The sequence below is a fragment of the Leucopleurus acutus genome, assembly GCF_964270905.1.
Source record: "Leucopleurus acutus genome assembly, chromosome: 3".
In the NCBI taxonomy this organism is placed as follows: domain Eukaryota; kingdom Metazoa; phylum Chordata; class Mammalia; order Artiodactyla; family Delphinidae; genus Leucopleurus; species Leucopleurus acutus.
Window position 1 is genome coordinate 81154428 of NC_139145.1, and position 18004 is coordinate 81172431.

Genomic DNA, 18004 nt, shown 5'->3' on the forward strand with positions numbered 1-18004 from the left:
AAGGGAGAAGGAAGACAGGGGAACACAAGGGAGGGGGAGGGAGTGGAAGTGGAGGAGAGAAAGAAAGGAGAAGAAAGCAGTTGAGAGGACACGTGACATGGTTATCAAAAGATGAGATGGATGATTGGAGGAGATATGGGAAACAGAGAACGCACGTTTAAGAAAACACAGGAAGATACTGCACACGTAACAATTTGAAGACATGGAGATGTTTTATTGCTTATATTTTAAATTGCTAAATTTAAAGAAAAATCTCTCTGACCTATGACCCATGGTCAAGTCTGTGCAGGCTGTGCTTTGGTCTGTTCTCATGGCCAAGTCCCATAACCTCCCATTCCCTCTCAGGGAGTATATTCTTGTGAAGTGACTATGAAAGTGAACTTTTGTCTTGCATATTAATTTGTGGGTACATTAACTTACAGAAGAAATAGGAAAAAACCCTTAGATCACATTGTCTTGAGTTTATATGACATATTTAAAGGCTTTTCATTGACATAATCCTTAATCTTTACAGTATCACTTTGAGGTAGATAGAAGATCTGTAGTTTTGCCCCCATTCTGTAAAAACAAAATTAAAGTGAAAACAAGAATTAAATGGTATACACACAAAATCTAGAGTAGGATGATTTGCCTTAGCTGTCCTGATTAAATCAGGGGTAACAAAACTAAGCTAATTCCGTACTTTGTGATTGATGAAAATGTTTAAAGTTGTCCAAACTACAAGCGGGTTCAATTTGGCCAAATGAAACCACATTTCAAACTTAATCTGCTGAGTGCAAAGCTATAAAGATTATGCTCTGGTTAATCTTTTAGTTCTATTACTCTTTATCTGACCATTGTCCTTTGCGATGGAGATTAGCCCATAATTGCTATTGTCTGTTGACATCATCATTTTTGCTGCTAAATTTTGGCCGAAAGAGTGTCTGTCCCACAGGTGAATTACAGTCAAGAGCTTCAGGGCAGAGCCTTGCTTTCCATTTGCTCTCCACAACAGCAATCCTAAGGGTACTTCATAGATCCTACGATTCCAGGTCTCTTTGTGACACCATAAAGTTAGTAGCCAGTAAAGTGTGGCGTGATGCAGCAGGCACTGGGGAGAGAGAAATGGGCAGGAGGAGACACATTTCTTGCCTTTGGGGCACTTAATGTGGCTCACAAAATTGTCTGTTTCTTCTTTTTAAAACTTGCATTTCTTTGGCTTGTCTGTCTTCTAGTGAATATTATTTTTCTGGTTTCTATTTCTTTACACTGTTGTGTCATTTGCTCATTACTCTTTTAAGTATTGAACTAAATAAACCCTAGAGTATTGCAAATCTGTATTTCCCTCAGAAAAGAATGTGCTCATTACCCAATGATGTAATATTCCACTGGCCTTCACAACTGAACAAGCAAAACTTTCTACGGTAAATTTGTTTTTCCAAGGCATTTAAAGTAAATCATGTGGTTTATAGCCCAGCATGAAGCAAAATCTTCCCCAGAAATACAGCATTATTGGCAAAATCCTCAACAATCACTGAGCCTCAGGGCCAAACGTGACAATAGGGGAAGAACAGGACTCTGAGTAGTAAATGTGACTGAAATACGAATAACAAAACGTGTGGTTTTCCAGACTCACAGAATATTGGAAGACAAAACCGTGAGCACATTATAATATGCAAGAGAAGGGCCGAAAGTTGCCACTAAATTATGTGTTTTTCTGTAGCCACGCAGCTATCCTGGCACTTCGCTCCTTGTTTTTCAGATTTTCATTCTTTATTGTCTGTAATTTGGCCTGAACTGTGAGTCTCTGGTGCTCCTCCAACATGTTACTGCAAAACTGCTGCAGCTGAAAGGACAAAGAGACGGTTGGTCCATCAGTGCAATTGAACTTCTCACTTAGGCACAGTAAGACAAAGTTCATGTTAAGTAGTGACATGATCTTGTGAATGGATGATGACAGTTGGAATGAGTAGAAATGTCTGTCCCTATATGGTGTGTCCCTGAGGAGACTGTGACTGAGAAAATGTGATGAAGACCACACCAGTCCTGAAGAATGCGATGCAGACTGGAAGCTCCAGGAAGTAGGAACTTTGTCTATTCTACTCACTGCTCTATTCCCCAAGCACATAGTAGGTGCTCAATAAAGATTTCCAGAATGCATATTGGATATTATACAAGATTTGTAGACAGAGACACAATGAGACCTTTCCTTATTTCAAAAGAAACTTTGCAACTTCCAAAGTTCAAAACTGGTACACAACATCCATGTCTTTACAAATGTTACCCTTTATTTAAGAATATTTATAGTGGATTCATCCATTGGTTAAATTCCTTCATTGAGTCAGGTCAAGCATTCAGCTATGGGAATGTTTGTTGCAATATTACATTCAAGCCAGACAGATCCCAATTGAATAATTGGGATAATAATAACTGAACTGAATAAATCATATTCCAAAAGTCTATTTCTCTGTCATTGGATTATAACTCAGAACACACATTACCATAAAATGACAGTGTACCCTACCAGCTCACAAAAGGTCACATAAACCCTAATGTACTTGAAATTAGGTAGTAATAGGGTTGTCAAGCCTAACTACAATGCAAAAGACAAATAAGGTTCTAGGAAAAAGTAGATTAAGGGGCCAGGAGCAAACCTCCCGTTCTCTCCCACACCTGGGCATCCCTGCCAGGCAGTGGGAGCCACACACCAGCAGCACCGCCCACGATCGAGCACCTGCAGTGGGTGGGAGGAGAATGTGGGTCTGTGGGACTGTGTGTGTGGGGCTTCACGGGTGCTTGAGAGCATGAGTGAGGACAGGCTCCAGCAGGGTGGAGTAGAAAGACCAGAGCAAGAGATAAGGAGAGTGTATAAAAACTGTGCTGGTGTGGAGGGAAAAGGAATTCATATGACTTTCTTTTCATTTACCATTTTTAGTAATTGTTTTCAATATTATCATGTGAACCAATACATTGCAGTAGGATTGTTGGTCATTAATAGCTTTTTGACAAAGATATTCATGGTAGCTAACTCACTTGTTTTCAAAATTACAATAATTTAACTACTGCTAAATCCATTTTTGCATTTTTTTAATGAACTATCAGTGATTATAGAATTTTGGAACTTTGGGGATTGCTAAAGTTATACAAACTTCATTCATTCTTTCAACAACAACAAAACTACTGGGTTTTGTAGAGATAAAGATGAACAGAGGCACTTTTGAAGATATCAACACAAACTCAGTTGATTCTAGGAGCTTTTGTTCCAGGATTTTTGGGTGTGCCCCTCACTCTCTTGTCTGGGGAATCCTTGATAAATCAGGTCCTGACAGCTCAGCCTCAGGCAGGCCAAAACCCAAACAAAGATCGTTCCTTCAGGAATTACCAGTTCTTCCTCTCTCTCTCATAGTAACAACTATATAGGATGATTTGGGAGCACAGAGGAGGAGAGGGTGTAAATTAGTTAGTTAAAAATTTCCTAGAGGGCTTCCCTGGTGGCGCAGTGGTTAAGCATCCGCCTGCCAATGCAGGGGACCACGGGTTCAATCCCTGGTCCAGGAAGATCCCACATGCAGCGGAGCAACTGGGCCCCTGCATCACAGCTACTGAGCCTGCACTCTAGAGCCCGTGAGCCACAACTGCTGAAGCCAGCGAGGCACAACTACTGAAGCCCGTGTGCCTAGAGCCCATGCTCTGCAACAAGAGAAGTCACTGCAATGAGAAGCCCGCATGCAGCAATGAAGACCCAATGCAGCCAAAAATAAATAAATTTATTAAAAAAAAATTTCCTAGAATATGTGGTTGAAGCAGGGTCTTAAAGGAGGATTAGGAATTACCCAGCCAAGGACAGGCATGAGGAGGGCACCCCAGACAGAAGGTAGTGTTTCTGAAATCTGGGAAATGTGCAACAACATGATAATTTAAGAAATTCTGTTAAGTGGTACAGTGTAACTAGAGGAAAAGTGTTCGGGGGTACCTATGCCTCTTATTCTCTGACACTGGTTGGTGAAGTGGGCAAAAGTGAAGCTAGGGAGTAACGCAGGGGCCAGATTATGAAGGGCTTCATGTGCTAATGACAAGATTTTAAAATTTCTTCTAAAAACTATGATGAGATACTGAAACTTTGGGAGCAGGGCAATGACCGGCAGTGATGTGATAGATGGGATGGAGGGAAGAACAGCCTACGCCAGGGAGCCCGGGCCATAGTCTACTGCAATAATTCAGGTGAAGTACAACCCTCCATGAACAAGAATGGTCTCTATTTCAAGAGCAAGACAGAATTAAAAGACATTTCCTGGGCTTCCCTGGTGGCACAGTGGTTGGGAGTCCGCCTGCCAATGCAGGGGACACAGGTTCGAGCCCTGGTCTGGGAGGATCCCACATGCCGCGGAGCGGCTGGGCCCATGTGCCACAACTGCCGAGGCCCGCATGCCTGGAGCCTGTGCTCTGCAACGGGAGAGGCCACGGCAGTGAGAAGCCCGCGCACCACAATGAAGACCCAACGCAGCCAAAAATAAATAAATAAATAATAATTAATAAAAGACATTTCCTGCACAGTGATAATACCATCAATGGAGCATAGAATGTAACAATTCAGAAAAGCATATTATTTTTAATTTTAGCAACTCCAAATTACACAAAAAATGGCTTCTAAATTGTCTTTATAATGCACAATATCTATAGTACTTACCTCTAAGATCTGTAAATCCGTACTTATGGTTCTCCCTATTACGTATAACAGAGTAACCAATGATTGTGTTCCATACCTACAAAGCAACGAGATGCTAATCATGAGTGGAAAATGTTTGGCAAGACAAAGCTACAGAGCAGATAAATGCTAAGTATACAGCCCTTATTAATTCCTAACTCCCAAATCTAAGCAAAACCATATATGAACTTGTTTAGCTTCATCTTTTCATAGAAAATTCATGCTATAGGAAAGTCTATTAGCACAAAGAATTATAGTTTAATATTGATTTGTGTAACAGATAGTTTTAAAAGTTTCATTTAAATATAAAAAGCTGTTCTTAAAAACAGTAACAACAACTGTTTTTATCTTTCAAAATGAAGTGGTTAGAACAGATGTCACATACCCAAATTAAGAAATTTTAAAAGAGAATAGGTAGGGCTTCCCTGGTGGCGCAGTGGTTGAGAGTCCGCCTGCCATGCAGGGGACACGGGTTCGTACCCCGGTCCGGGAAGATCCCACATGCCGCGGAGTGGCTGCGCCCATGAGCCACAGCCGCTGAGCCTGCGCGTCCGGAGCCTGTGCTCCGCAATGGGAGAGGCCACAACAGTGAGAGGCCCGCGTACCGCAAAAAAAAAAAAAAAAAAAAAAAAGAGAGAGAATAGGTAAATACTCAAAGTATACCCCTTAAAAAGTGTAGTTAATATAGAATCAGTTTCAGAAACGCTGACTAAAATACCCTGAAAGCTTATTGAAACTTCTGCATTTGTATATGCTTTTTGGAAAGAGATTCCCAAAATGTTGGTGATCCCTGAGGGCTAAGTACTCTGGCTTTCCTTAAGCTCCCTCAAACAGGTATGGTAACTGAAACTTCCCCTTTAGTTTAGTGACTTTGAATAACTGACAAGAATTGTCTGAAAAACAGCCATGAAATGTTGCTATGGAAAAACAGCAGATACATACCTGCTCAAAGTGTTGCTGTAGTTATTAAAAAAGTAAAGAAAGACTTTTGGATGCATTAAAAAGGAAAGAAAATTTAAAAGGTTAATATAATGGCCTGGACAAGAAAGGGTTGAATCAGGATTCTGTCTTGATAGTTGATAGCTAACACATACAATTGGTTTACTTCAAAAATGTATACTTGAAATTAAAAATTGTAAGAGTTAACATCGGCATGATATGCAGACAAAGGTGAGAGAAACACAGTGCTTTTGTCCTTTTTAAGTTCCCAGCTATAACTTAAGCTGAGTCTACTTCAGCAAAGTGGAGGATAAGAGACTGTCTACATATAATTCAGGCAACCAAATCTGTTTCTATGGGGAAAGAAGAAATATTTCTTAGTTCTTCATTTTGGTTGGCCAGGTTTAAAAAGCCTGTGAAATGACTCAAGAAATTTGACAAAATTTGCAAAGAAACTGAGTTCCAGACTTAAAAAAAAGTAGGAAACAAAAGAAAACTACCTACGTTGCTAAATGTGTGATTTTTCTACCAAATACAGGAGAAAGGTTACCCCAGAGGCAGGGCTGGGTTTGAAGTTACCTTGTGGCAACTTATAAATTGTAAAAATGGGGAATAACATATAGTTAGAAGCATTGGGATGGAGATTAAATGAGATAATGTACACTGAAGCACCTATCAGGGTGCCTGGCACACTTCATTCCTTCCTGTTCTTGAAAGTTTCAAGAGGAGATATTTTTGAGACAGATGATTTATCCTTCTGGTTGAGAGCGTAATCTCTTTGAAACAGTACTCAACAAAAATATATACATTACAGATAGCTTAGCCCACCAGTAGTCAAATGTATTAACATGAAGACAGGAGGCAACGTTTGTCAGGATAGTTGCCCTTTCAAGAAATTGATAACATTCAGTGCTAGTCAGCGTGATTTGGGACTCTAGTCCATCTCACCTTCCGCTTCTCTCCTTTCTCACATTTGCCCTCCCCTCCCATCCCTTCCCCTGTCATGTCTGATTTCCTGCAGCAAGCTTGGCCACTTAGGCAAGCATGGAGGCAGCCAGGTTATCTCGCCTGACCCAGTGATAGGCAGTGAAAATGGGCCCTCCAGTGCTTGGACACAGCACTCCGATAACATCTTAATTCTCTCAGTTTGTTCCAATTTAACCCTTTCAACTCTATGTTCCCCATCATGAAATACAACAGAGTAGAAGTAAAAATGAGTGTAAGTTTCTGCTATATTTAAAAAGGATAACCAACAAGGACCTACTGTATAGCACAGGGAACTCTGCCCAATGTTATGTGGCAGCCTGGATGGGAGGGGAACCTGGGGGAGAATGGATACATGTATATGTATGGCTGAGTTGCTTTGCTGTGCACCTGAAACTATCAGAGCATTGCTAATTGGCGAGACTCCAATTTAAAATAAAAAGTTAAAGAAAAAAGAGTGTAAGTTTTTCAAGCATAGGACTTTAGCCAGTATCACATATTTGGAGAAGAAATAAGGGGTTTGGTGAAGAAGAGGGTAAGATTCGTTTTGGATCAGTTGAGTCTGAAAGTGATGATACCTTGTAGTCTATATTCAAATAAAGCTAGGGTATTGCTGTAGGCGGTGAAGCCTGAATCGTTTTATGAAAGCCAAAAGCAACATAACAAGCATGAAGCAAACATCATTTCTACCACATCCAATAAGAAGTCACAAAAATCCTATTGTTTCGTGTCTATTCACACATTTCTTCATAGGAGCTATGCACAAGTGCAGGTTCATACTGATTTCTCTGTAACCTGAAAGATGTCTTTATGGTTAGTGGAAGCTCCCTCACTGGGATCAGTATCCAAAAGATCACCTCTCATCTAACAATTAACTAAATACCCCATAGCCACCAGTGCAGTGCCCTGCACGTGGGACTGAGAAGCAGTATCAAACCAAAGTTGTTTTACTCAAGCAAGTGTTCCAAAATATATATTCAGATTAGGCTCCCTGGGAAGAATTTGGGGCCTGGCTAAGGGGAGCAGATGTTCCTGGACTGCTATTGGCAGTGTCTCAACTCTAACGCTTAACCAGCCCTATTGCCTCCTTTCCAGGGCCCTAAGCTCCAGCCAGTTATGAGGCTCAGTCCCAAGTCGGACTCTCAGCCTTGCCCCCAGGCAATTACTGGTGTCCTCCCTTCCATGTAGAAGGTGAGTTTTTCCACCTGCTTGTTCAAATCCCCCTTCTTCTCTTTGAATCCCTAGAGCACTCTCCATCTGTCCTCTGTAACATTTATCGGAGACTGTGTCTTAATCACTTTATAACCCCCAACAACAGCTTGAACTAACTGTGCCTTGGCATAGAAAAACCAGAACTTCTTATTCCCAGAAAGAACTTTACAGCTGATCACATACGACATCTTTCATTTTATGCAAGAGGAAACCAAGGCCTAAATGTTAACTAATAGGCCATCAATAAATAAATGTTGTTCTAGTTACAGTTCCAGATGAGAGGGTTAGAGAATTTAGTTTCTCATCTGTCTTTCGCTTGGAACAACTGATCTACTGGCAGAATGACACTTTGTTTACATTAGCATAGACGGTACATAGCAGGATTACAGTGACAAGACGCTGGGCTAGATGCTAGATTTCCTTCTGACGGGCTTCTTGGAGCTTTATGATGCTAACATATACTGTGAATTTGTGGAGGTTAAAATAGACAGTTTCCAAACCGATGGGCTACTGTCTCCTTTGTTCACAGAAGGCTTGTCAGTGTCTCCATGAATAACGCTCAGTGAAACACACTGGAGAAATACCAGTTTCAAAGCTAATTTGCGAGTGATCGGTCACATTATAGCAAATTTAAAATAAATCCTTTTCACTTAAATAACATAAAATTTAATTTGTCATCGCATTTGTTTACTTACACTTTTATACTACCTTTATCATTTTATGAAGACTGGTGACATACAAATATTCATGTCAAATATAATTGTTTAATAAGTGCTAAGTAAATATTCTGATGTACAAAGAATAAGGTAAGCATTCCTGTGCCATTTTAATGTATATAACATTTTAATTATTAATTTGAACTTTTATTTCCTCTTAACAATCCATATATAATATTACTGTCTATTCAAAATCATTTGCAAAATTCAGCAAGACTGGTGACTATAAATCGAATCCTAAAAATAAATGTTTTAGATGTAGAAGGCAAATTTATTTGAGTCCCAAAGATTTTTGTAGCAGAATGTGTAAGAGGAGTAACTGAGCTTAATGTATCATAAACAGAAAAGGAAAGGCATCTATTTTATGAGCATGGCATTTTGTTGATAAAAGATAAAAACATTTAAGCCATGGTTAAAAGTGAATGCATTTAGAATTCTAAGACCTTCTTAGGGATAATGAAATACCTGTTTAGAGTTTTTTTTTTTTTTTAAAGGAAGTCCTTCTATACTTGTATTTAATACAGTTAAATCATTTAAATTGCCAGACAATGGACTTTTTAGAGAGCGCTGCAAACATGTTTCTGTTCTCCAAATGCAGAAAAAAGTTCTTCTGAGGAATAAAAATTAGCACACACTTAAATTAAGAGCAATCTTTCCCATGGGTTGCTCAAAGCCATTTGGGGGGCTTAACTAGTTACATGTGCTGTGTATGGGATAGAAAGAGAGGAGAAATAAACTGAGATGCTGCTTTACCCCTTAGAGCAGTGTTGTCCAGTTGAATTCTCTCTATCTGAGCTGTCCAGTATGGTAGCTACTGGCCACACTGAGCACTTAAAACAAGGCTAGTACAACTGAGGAACTGAATTTTTGTTTGTTTGTTTTGGCTGTGCCACAAGGCCTATGGGATCTTAGTTCCCCAACCAGGGGTCGAGGATTGAACCTGTGCCCCCTGCAGTGGAAGCGTGGAGTCCTAACCATTGGACCACCAGGGAATTCCCTGAGGAGCTGAAGTTTAAATTTTATTTAATTGTACTTAATTTATATTTAAATAGCCATATGATGGCTAGTAGCTATCATATTGAGCAATGCAGGCTTAGATATTTTTTTAATCCAGTGTCAATTGGTTCCATGTTAAACTACACCGGGGTCACCTGGGGTGCTAGAGAAAGGTATAGATTTTGCACCCTATTCTGGCAGATTCTGATTTTCAAGGGGTAGAGTGGGCTTGGGAGTCTTTAGGTGTATGAACCACCTAAAGCTGCATCTTTCTCAGGGCCCGGCAGGGCATCTGAAGGCATAGAGACTGTGATAGGCTGCGGTGATTACAAGCTGGGTCCTCAGGAAAATCATCACTTATTTTTTAAAGGAGCTGTTCTCTCAGCCGTTTAATTCCAAAATTGCTGCTAGATTGTTCCGCAGGATGCTCTGGAAGAAAACAGTCAGGGACTGTAGCTGAAGTGAATGATCTTGAGGAAAATGATCACGGCAGCAAGAAGGCAGATGGCTTCCAGTCCAGGCAAAGCTAGGCATGTCAGCCCAAGAGGGGGCATGATGGGGGTCAGAGCCTTCGATACAAGCTCCAGGGAGAGAGAACAGAACGTAACAGACAGCCCTACGAGGCTGGAACCTCTGAAATCTCATGGAACAAGGCGACCTGAGTAAATACTTCTGATTTATACCCAACTCCCAAATTCCCACTGGGAAGTAGGACCTGGGAAGGAGGGCATTACCTTTAATGACGTAAACAAAAATGGAAGACATAATTTACCCCCAAGGTCATAAGGCTCTCTGAACAATGAACCTAGAATGATAATTTAAAACAAGAGATAAGGCCAATTTTCTCAATATTGTGAGTATGCTATGCATGTCCCCCTGATGAGCCAGAAAAATGGTACTGTACAAAAGAGCTTTTATCTACATGTTTAAAATTTCTGATTTAAAAATACATTTTTGGTGTATTGTAAAGGTGTTCAATACATGTCCATAAACGAAAAACATTCCATTATTTTGCTGTATAAGAGAACTATATTCAGATTCTTAAACATTTATATTCTAAATATATCTTATGTTCCAAAGACCTAAATTTATTTGCAAAAAGTATCTTCCAACTTTACAGCTGCGTATGTACCTGAACTGTTGTCTACTCTGATCTGCTAACTCTTCAGTATGCGAATAGTTGTAGGACATATTATTCAAGGCTTTTAAGAATGCATGGTTCAGGCTTTCAGAGACTGTGAAGCTGGGGAGATCCTGGCCTGGAGAAGGATGCTGTCAGATCTCCTTGTCTTCCCAGCCCTTCGACCCTCCCCTGAAGCCCCTCAATAAAATGGCTTGATCCACCTCCCACCCCTCGCAAAATGAACGTATGGTTAAGTCATGTTCTAGAAAGAGCAGCTATCGAGGGTATGCTGCCTGACTTGTGCATTTCAACGTCTATTTTACCTGGCAGGCTAAGTAGCAAGCAGATTTAATCTTAAAAGGTGAGAAACATAAAAAGTTCAAGAACATGGAAGCCAGATACAGAAAGGGAATCTGACAAAAGGCACAAGCAATATCCAAGCTTATGTAGTAATGAACATTGCTGTTTCTTAAAGATATGGTGATGTACTTCACAAAAGAAATGAATGGATGATGTACACTCATACCAAAAAACATGACTTGCTCTAATCTGTGTCTCTGAAGACAAGATTCTTAGTGGGCACAGTGGGAAATTGAGGTAGATAAGTACCCCATGCAAATCTACATTCACAAAAAAAGCCAAAACTGAGGATAAGTGACCTTATCTTTCACACAGCTAGTTTGTGGTGAGACTAAACGCAGGAAAATGTATCAGTTTTCTAGTCAATGCAAAGGACTTTAGTGACCTGGCCAGACTAAAGTTGAGCCACTAGCACCAAACCAATGAACTAAATGAAAGAGAGGTCTCCCATTTCCTCCTTACCTTTCACTCACAGCTTGCCAATTGTTGATTAAAAAGTCCTTTGCAACGTATCGGCCAACTTCAGAGGCTGCCACAGCTTCGATTATATTTGTTTCATTAAAACTGGATGGAGATGTAGTGATGGCATACTCCATATATCTGTAAAAGCGTATGTGGCAGAAAATAAATACGTAAACATTATCCAATGGAAAGATTAAATTTAAATAAATGGAGCTAAAATCCCATATGGTTCTAAGTTACTGAATTATGTTTCATATTAATGCTTATATTAGCTCATTTCTATTTTTCTCCCTTTGGTTTATTAATTGCATTCCTCCACCAAGAGCCCTTTCAAGGTAAGTTGTAATAATCACCTGTTAAGTATCCACGGATCTTTACTGCAGCTCATTGCATAAGCAAGTTGAATCCTTTCTTCTTCCTTTGTTTTATTATTGTAGATATTTAACAAAAAATCCCATTCTTTATCATTTCCCAAGGCAATGCCATAACATAAAATCACATTTTTAATCGGATAAGGTATTCTGTAAGGTATAACATGCAATGATATTTTTCATAGCAGTTAAGTTATATGTTAATCTAGGTTGTCATATAGTTAGAAGTATAAATCTAGAAAAAATGTCTGTGATCTCAGATATAAATATCAAAAGTAGGAATCTAGAGAAGCAATTGTGAAAACTGTCATTTATATTAACATCTTGAGATCGTCAAATTAGTTTAGAAACTAAGGAGTTTTGAGGGAGAAGTAAATTAGAACAGTACAAACAGTGTATGTTGATAACTCAGTTTGGTTTCATATCTTATTATCACATTCTCTAAGAGTCCATCTGAGGTCATATTTTAAAGGTAATATAATAACACCAGAATGACACAGTGTTGGTCTCAGGTGTCAGTGAGACTGCAAACTTACACAGAAAGAGATGCACCGATGCACTTATATATATGTGAATAAATAACTATAATGAACAACCTAAATAAGACTCGAGATAACCACAGGTGCGTATTAGGGAATGCACCGGCAATGAGAGGTCCCGGATGAGAATTCCGTGTATAAATTCTAATCTATTGCTATGCACAGACCTCCATGAGACAATTGTGTGTGTGTGTGTGTTTTAAAGGACATTTGAAAAAAAAAGTAAGAAAGAGAGATTATCTAAGTAAAAACAAAATGTTCACTCCCAGAGTAAGAGCATCGAAAGGAAGAGAAATTGTTGGTGCTGAAACAGAACAAAAAGAAGGGCAATTACAATACTACACTTACTCATTCTCTGGATGGTTCATCCAGTTTCTGAAAAGGTCTCTTGACAGCTGAAGACAGTCCTCAAGACCCAACCAACACGCAGTTCCAAAAAGTTTTTCCAGTGATATTCTTGAAGGAAATATCAAAGAAAAACATGTATTTTTCATTACTGCATTGATTTTTTCTGCCGCCAAGAATATGTGTTTCATAAAAAGATGGGTATTTGAAAACATCCTTCCAATAACATCAGGTTTGTTAAAAAATAGCCTTTGTGGATGGCAACTGTATTTAAGGTTCAGGGAAATATTTGCTGAGAGGCTCTCAGGCACCAAATAAGCTCCAAGACTGGTACTTTCTGAAAGTAAGAAATAAACTACTGCCTTCCTTCATCTCCCTCAAACACACACGGTGTACACACATGCCACATCTGTTATCAATTTATTTTTCCTCCCTCATACAATAACTCCCTTACAGATAACAAAAAATGACTTTTAAGTATCTGATATAACACACTTAAAAATAAAGTTCTTTCTCTACACATGAGAGCAGAGGGAATGGTTTATTTCTCTCCTTCGACAGCGAGCCTCTCCGGGCTTAAGCTTCTGCTTCTTCCTCCTGGCTATTAACGTTGTCTCCAGAAAAAGAATGATGGTTTCTGCTTTGTTTTTATAGCTGAGCAGAGGTACACATTCCCATTGCAAACGAAATAAGTTCAAAAGAACATGGAGAAGAACAATGATAAATCCAGATGAGCGGTGCCTTGAGGCGTTGCAGTTTGGAGTAAGAGGTAAAGGAATTCAAATGGGTCAGGAGTTTCCGGGAAATGCCAAGAGGCAAATCTCCGTTGCTCCACCCTCCCTCCAGTTTCATCCCAGCCTGGCCTGACCTTCTGATAAGCAGAGGTAGAATCTCCAGGGGGGAGACCTTCTGAGAGACAGCTCTGAGCACTCATTTACACATTCACTCCTCTCCCCACACACCCCAAGCTGGCAGCAGCAAGATGGAATTCTCTGGAAGCACAGTCTAACTCCCTGAGATTGCTCTGAAGAGAACTGGCCCAGGGATGCTACAAAAAGCAGGTCACTTCACGCCAGTTTAGGAGAGCCAAGGCCATGGCTGGTTAACAAAGGTGCTGCCTGGTTGGGCCTTTCTGTTTGCCTATACAACTTGCCTACCCACTTTCCATCCTAGCTCATCCCCGCTGTCTTCCATCCATCTGTAAATCCAACCATATTGTTTGTCAATTCACACGCCCTAGCTCTAAAATTTCTCCCCTCTCAGAAGGATACTTGTGAGAGAGAATAACCCCACCTTTTGTATTTCTTACTTGGTCTAATTGGTTTCAGCTTGATGTTGACTAGAGCTGTAAATATAATCCCTGTACCATTCATTGTTGGTCACAGATTCCCTCGCTAAATCTGGAAGCCCAGCCTACACACACAAACCTTGTGTCACAGGGAGGCCAGCGGTACTGCAGCCCTGTTTTGCCTTTCACCCCCTTTCCAGAGCAGCTTGACAACAGGCATAGTCCCCTAACCGAACCAATGATGGGGAAATCATTTGCAATACTTGGTCATGCTCACACACAGATGACTGATACAGTTCACTGTCAACCTCCCTAATCATATCTGCATAATGTTAGAATTTCTGTCTGACATAAATAATGGAACTTTTCCCTCTGTCATCAAGAATATACAGAGGGGATTTTTTTCCCCGTGTATCCTTCCTATACCCTCTAATTTGTTTGTATAGGCTGGTTTTGCTTAACACAACCCTTCATCAATAGTACAACATACTTAAGATTTCAACCAGTAGCCTAAGATTGCAGAATATAAAGCTATAAATTCCTGTGTGTACTTGTATGTGCTTCGCAGGTAAATTAAGATTCCCAAACTACTATTTCCTATTAGGATACATGTAGCTCACCAATCCCAAATCTACTATTCTCAAATGGCACACAAATCTCTCAGTGAATCATAACTATTAGTATCTTATTTTATGAATCTAGAAGCCTATCCATTAATAGGAATTATTTAATTCAATGATCACTGCTCAAAAAGTACTTACAGAGCTAAATAGTCATCCTGCAATGTTGCCACATTTTCACGAATTATAGTTGAATAAGTATTCCATATTGAGATAAGTCTCTTTAACAGATACTTCTATAAACAATAAAGAAAATATACTGTTAGTTCTGCTCATAACACCCAATTTACACTGCTTTTCTCTTTGTCTGAAAAGACATTAACAGAGAGGTGACAGATATTTCTTCAGAAGTAATCTTTATTTGTCACTAAATGTATAACTTTTAAAACCTCAGTTCAGTTTCCTCAAACGTAAGCAATACGTAAACAATATGACGTGTGTCAGCACACTGCTTGGCACATAGGTTCAGTTTCCTCAAACGTAAGCAATACGTAAACAATATGACGTGTCAGCACACTGCTTGGCACATAGTAGGAACTCAATAAATATCAAACATTCTTATCATTTACTATCACCCAAACATTTCCAGTTGTCTTTAAAATAGAGAAAAAATGGAGAAATATAAAACAAACTTTCTACCTTGAAACTTCCATGTTTAGTATATATATATCTCTAAAAAAACAAGGAATACTGATTTATGCCTTGGATTAATTTAAGCCCTGACTCCAAAATAAAATTTCTTCAATTGAGCTATCGGCTGGTAAATAATAAGGTTATAATAGTCCTACACTTACCAATACATCCCTCAGAATAAATTAATGTTATTCATTGAAATTTTTAAAAACAAGCATTAGCTTTTACTTCTTCACTCAAAACCAGTGATCAGATGTTATCAGTGAGCCACCTTGATCCCACCAACAAGTGCCTTCTCCTACTGGTCGCCATGCCACATTCAAGTACGTTCCCATCAGCACTTTGTACACTAGATAAAAGAAAGTCTGGAACCCCGAAGTGCTTGCGATCTCACCTTCAGACTGCCCCAGACTCTCACTTGGAATCATCACCTAATACACTTGCTGTTTTGTTTGCGGCCCTTAACTCTCCGAGGGGCTGCTCCCAAACTTTGGCTTTGGTTTTACCTGTGCCATCTTTCTTACGATCACTGTTAAAGATCTAATAACAGAAATTTCCCCTTTTATAGATGTTATTTTCCCCTTTTATAAGGACAAGTTGGCATGGTTATTTCTTCATTCATTAACTCTAATTTCGCCATCTCTCTTCCCAATATCAAAAGCCACTTCAAAATGTTTACTTTTTTGGAATATAACTCTCTGGTTTTAAGTGCCGGCCCTATAAATCAGAGGATATAAATCATGGATATAGAATTGTGAAAAATCATTCTGTTAGACTAACAATCTTTTAGGGAAACAGCTGTTAATAGATACTATCCTTTTTTAATAAGAAAAAAAAGGCATACCATTTCCATCCACTTCTGGTTTCTTAAGACACATTTATACCTCACCAAGAATTAAGAAACTGTCCAAACTTCTCTCATACTCATCTCCTAGACCAGGTCTATGACTAAGGTATTTTCTTCTAAGAGTAAACAACCATTCCTAAGAAAATGAATATATACAGAACAAATAGACTATTATTTTGGGAAAGACCGCTTTCACAGACACTATCTAAAATATGGAAGGAGGAAGACAGAAATTTAAAAAAAAAAACCATCTAACAAAGAATGAAATTACCTTTAATAGTGGATATATATCATGGTTGTTCACATCAGAAACGAGATCCCTGGTCACTAGGTTCACCAAAACTGCATGCCACACTATGATTTCATCTTCTTCAGCAAGGTACTTGGTTAAATCAAGTGCTGTTTCAATCTCTATATAACTGTTTCTGTTTGGTTTAAAAAAAACCCACAGACTCAAAAACTCATATTTGTTCCATGCTTCAGTGCCTGACTTCAATAAGGTATATGAAACCAAGAAGCTAGAGGGTAAAAGTGCCATCTCATCGATGAAGCAGAACCCAAGCGATGTGGACAGACCCTCAATTTCAGCTTGATAGGTTCAAGTGCCCAAATTCTTGGAGGTTGTAGAAAATCCAGGCCAAATGTTGGGCTGATTGTCAGGCACTAGAATATTTGTGCATTTGGTATACATTCTTAAGAGATTATAATTTCCATTCAACAAGTATTAATTAAAAGTCATTCTCTATCTAATGCTCTGCCAGATACTGGTAGGAACACAAAACAAGTGAACACAAACAGGACACTCCTGTTGCTTACCAGCGAGGAGCTTATTACTTAGTGAAGAGCTGAGACTTGCACGTAAGAAGGTGTTACTCAAAGGCCCTAGCAGAGGCAACGAATACAATAAAGTAGCAAAGAAGAAAAATATACGCATGTGATGGGAGAGGCAGGGAGGCCTTCTGGAGAAGGAAGTTGAGAAAAACAGTGAAGGAAGGGTAGGATTGGAATAAGTAGAGAGATAGAGGAAGGCAGTTTAAAGTGGGAATTAGTGTGATGGGCAAGAAGATAAAGTGGGAATTAGTGTGATGGGCAGACCAAGTTAACCGAGGCAGGGAATTTCTTTTATGTGTAGTGAGAGATGGGAGTTAATAGGTAAGGTAAATCAAAAGTGTGGAGAGCCTTGAGTATCAGGATGAAGAGTTTACATGGGGTGGGAAGGTGTTTAAACAGCCGGGGTAACATCATGAAATCAATACCTTAAAATTTTGTTGCAACTGTGCTGCAGAAAACAGAATGGACTTCTAATATAAACAGAATTCTAAAGGACTAAAGGCCGGAAGCTAATGCAATAGGCTAGGCAAAGGGTGATGGAAGCTTGGCTTAGCACGGAAGCAGTGAAGGTGGTAAGTGAGGTGAGAATCCAAAAGACATTCCCGAGAACCCCAGAATGAATAGATAAGACATGATGACTTGATGGGAGATGGAGAGAGAGAGAGAGCAGTCAAGGATATCTCTGATGTTTCAAGTGTGGGGATGGGAAAAGTAGTAGTAGCTTCGACAGACAGAGAGAAATTGATAGCAGGAGCAATGTAGAGCCAGAAATAAAGTTCAGTGTTTAAGGTACTGAATTTAAATGACCACAGGATAAACAGAAGACAGGAGGAGACAAATAGACACCTAGATTTAGAAGTCATCAACATATCCTTTCATAAACATTTATTGCGTACCTTATATCTGCTAGGCACTGTACATATACATAATAAAATGATCACTGAAACCATCAGAAGGCATGAATTATCCAGAGGAAAGATAGAAGAAAATAACATAACCATGATTGGTCTTAAGGATGCTCACGGCAGCAGGAAAAAGAGAAGTCAGATCCTGG

General features: G+C 39.4%; 1 protein-coding gene across 1 annotated transcript in view; it reads right to left on the bottom strand.

Moving 5' to 3' along the window:
• Positions 1-1684: 1684 nt before the first annotated feature.
• The window catches only part of LVRN (laeverin), a gene marked incomplete at both ends in the record, with an annotated part of 87033 nt that continues 70713 nt past the window's right edge, over positions 1685-18004 (bottom strand). The window contains 7 exons of the mRNA XM_082835128.1: positions 1685-1825; positions 4667-4742; positions 11477-11614; positions 11830-11997; positions 12735-12842; positions 14781-14875; positions 16391-16544. Of these exons, the coding sequence (XP_082691254.1) occupies positions 1685-1825; positions 4667-4742; positions 11477-11614; positions 11830-11997; positions 12735-12842; positions 14781-14875; positions 16391-16544 (880 nt within the window). The remainder of the gene's footprint in view (positions 1826-4666; positions 4743-11476; positions 11615-11829; positions 11998-12734; positions 12843-14780; positions 14876-16390; positions 16545-18004) is intronic.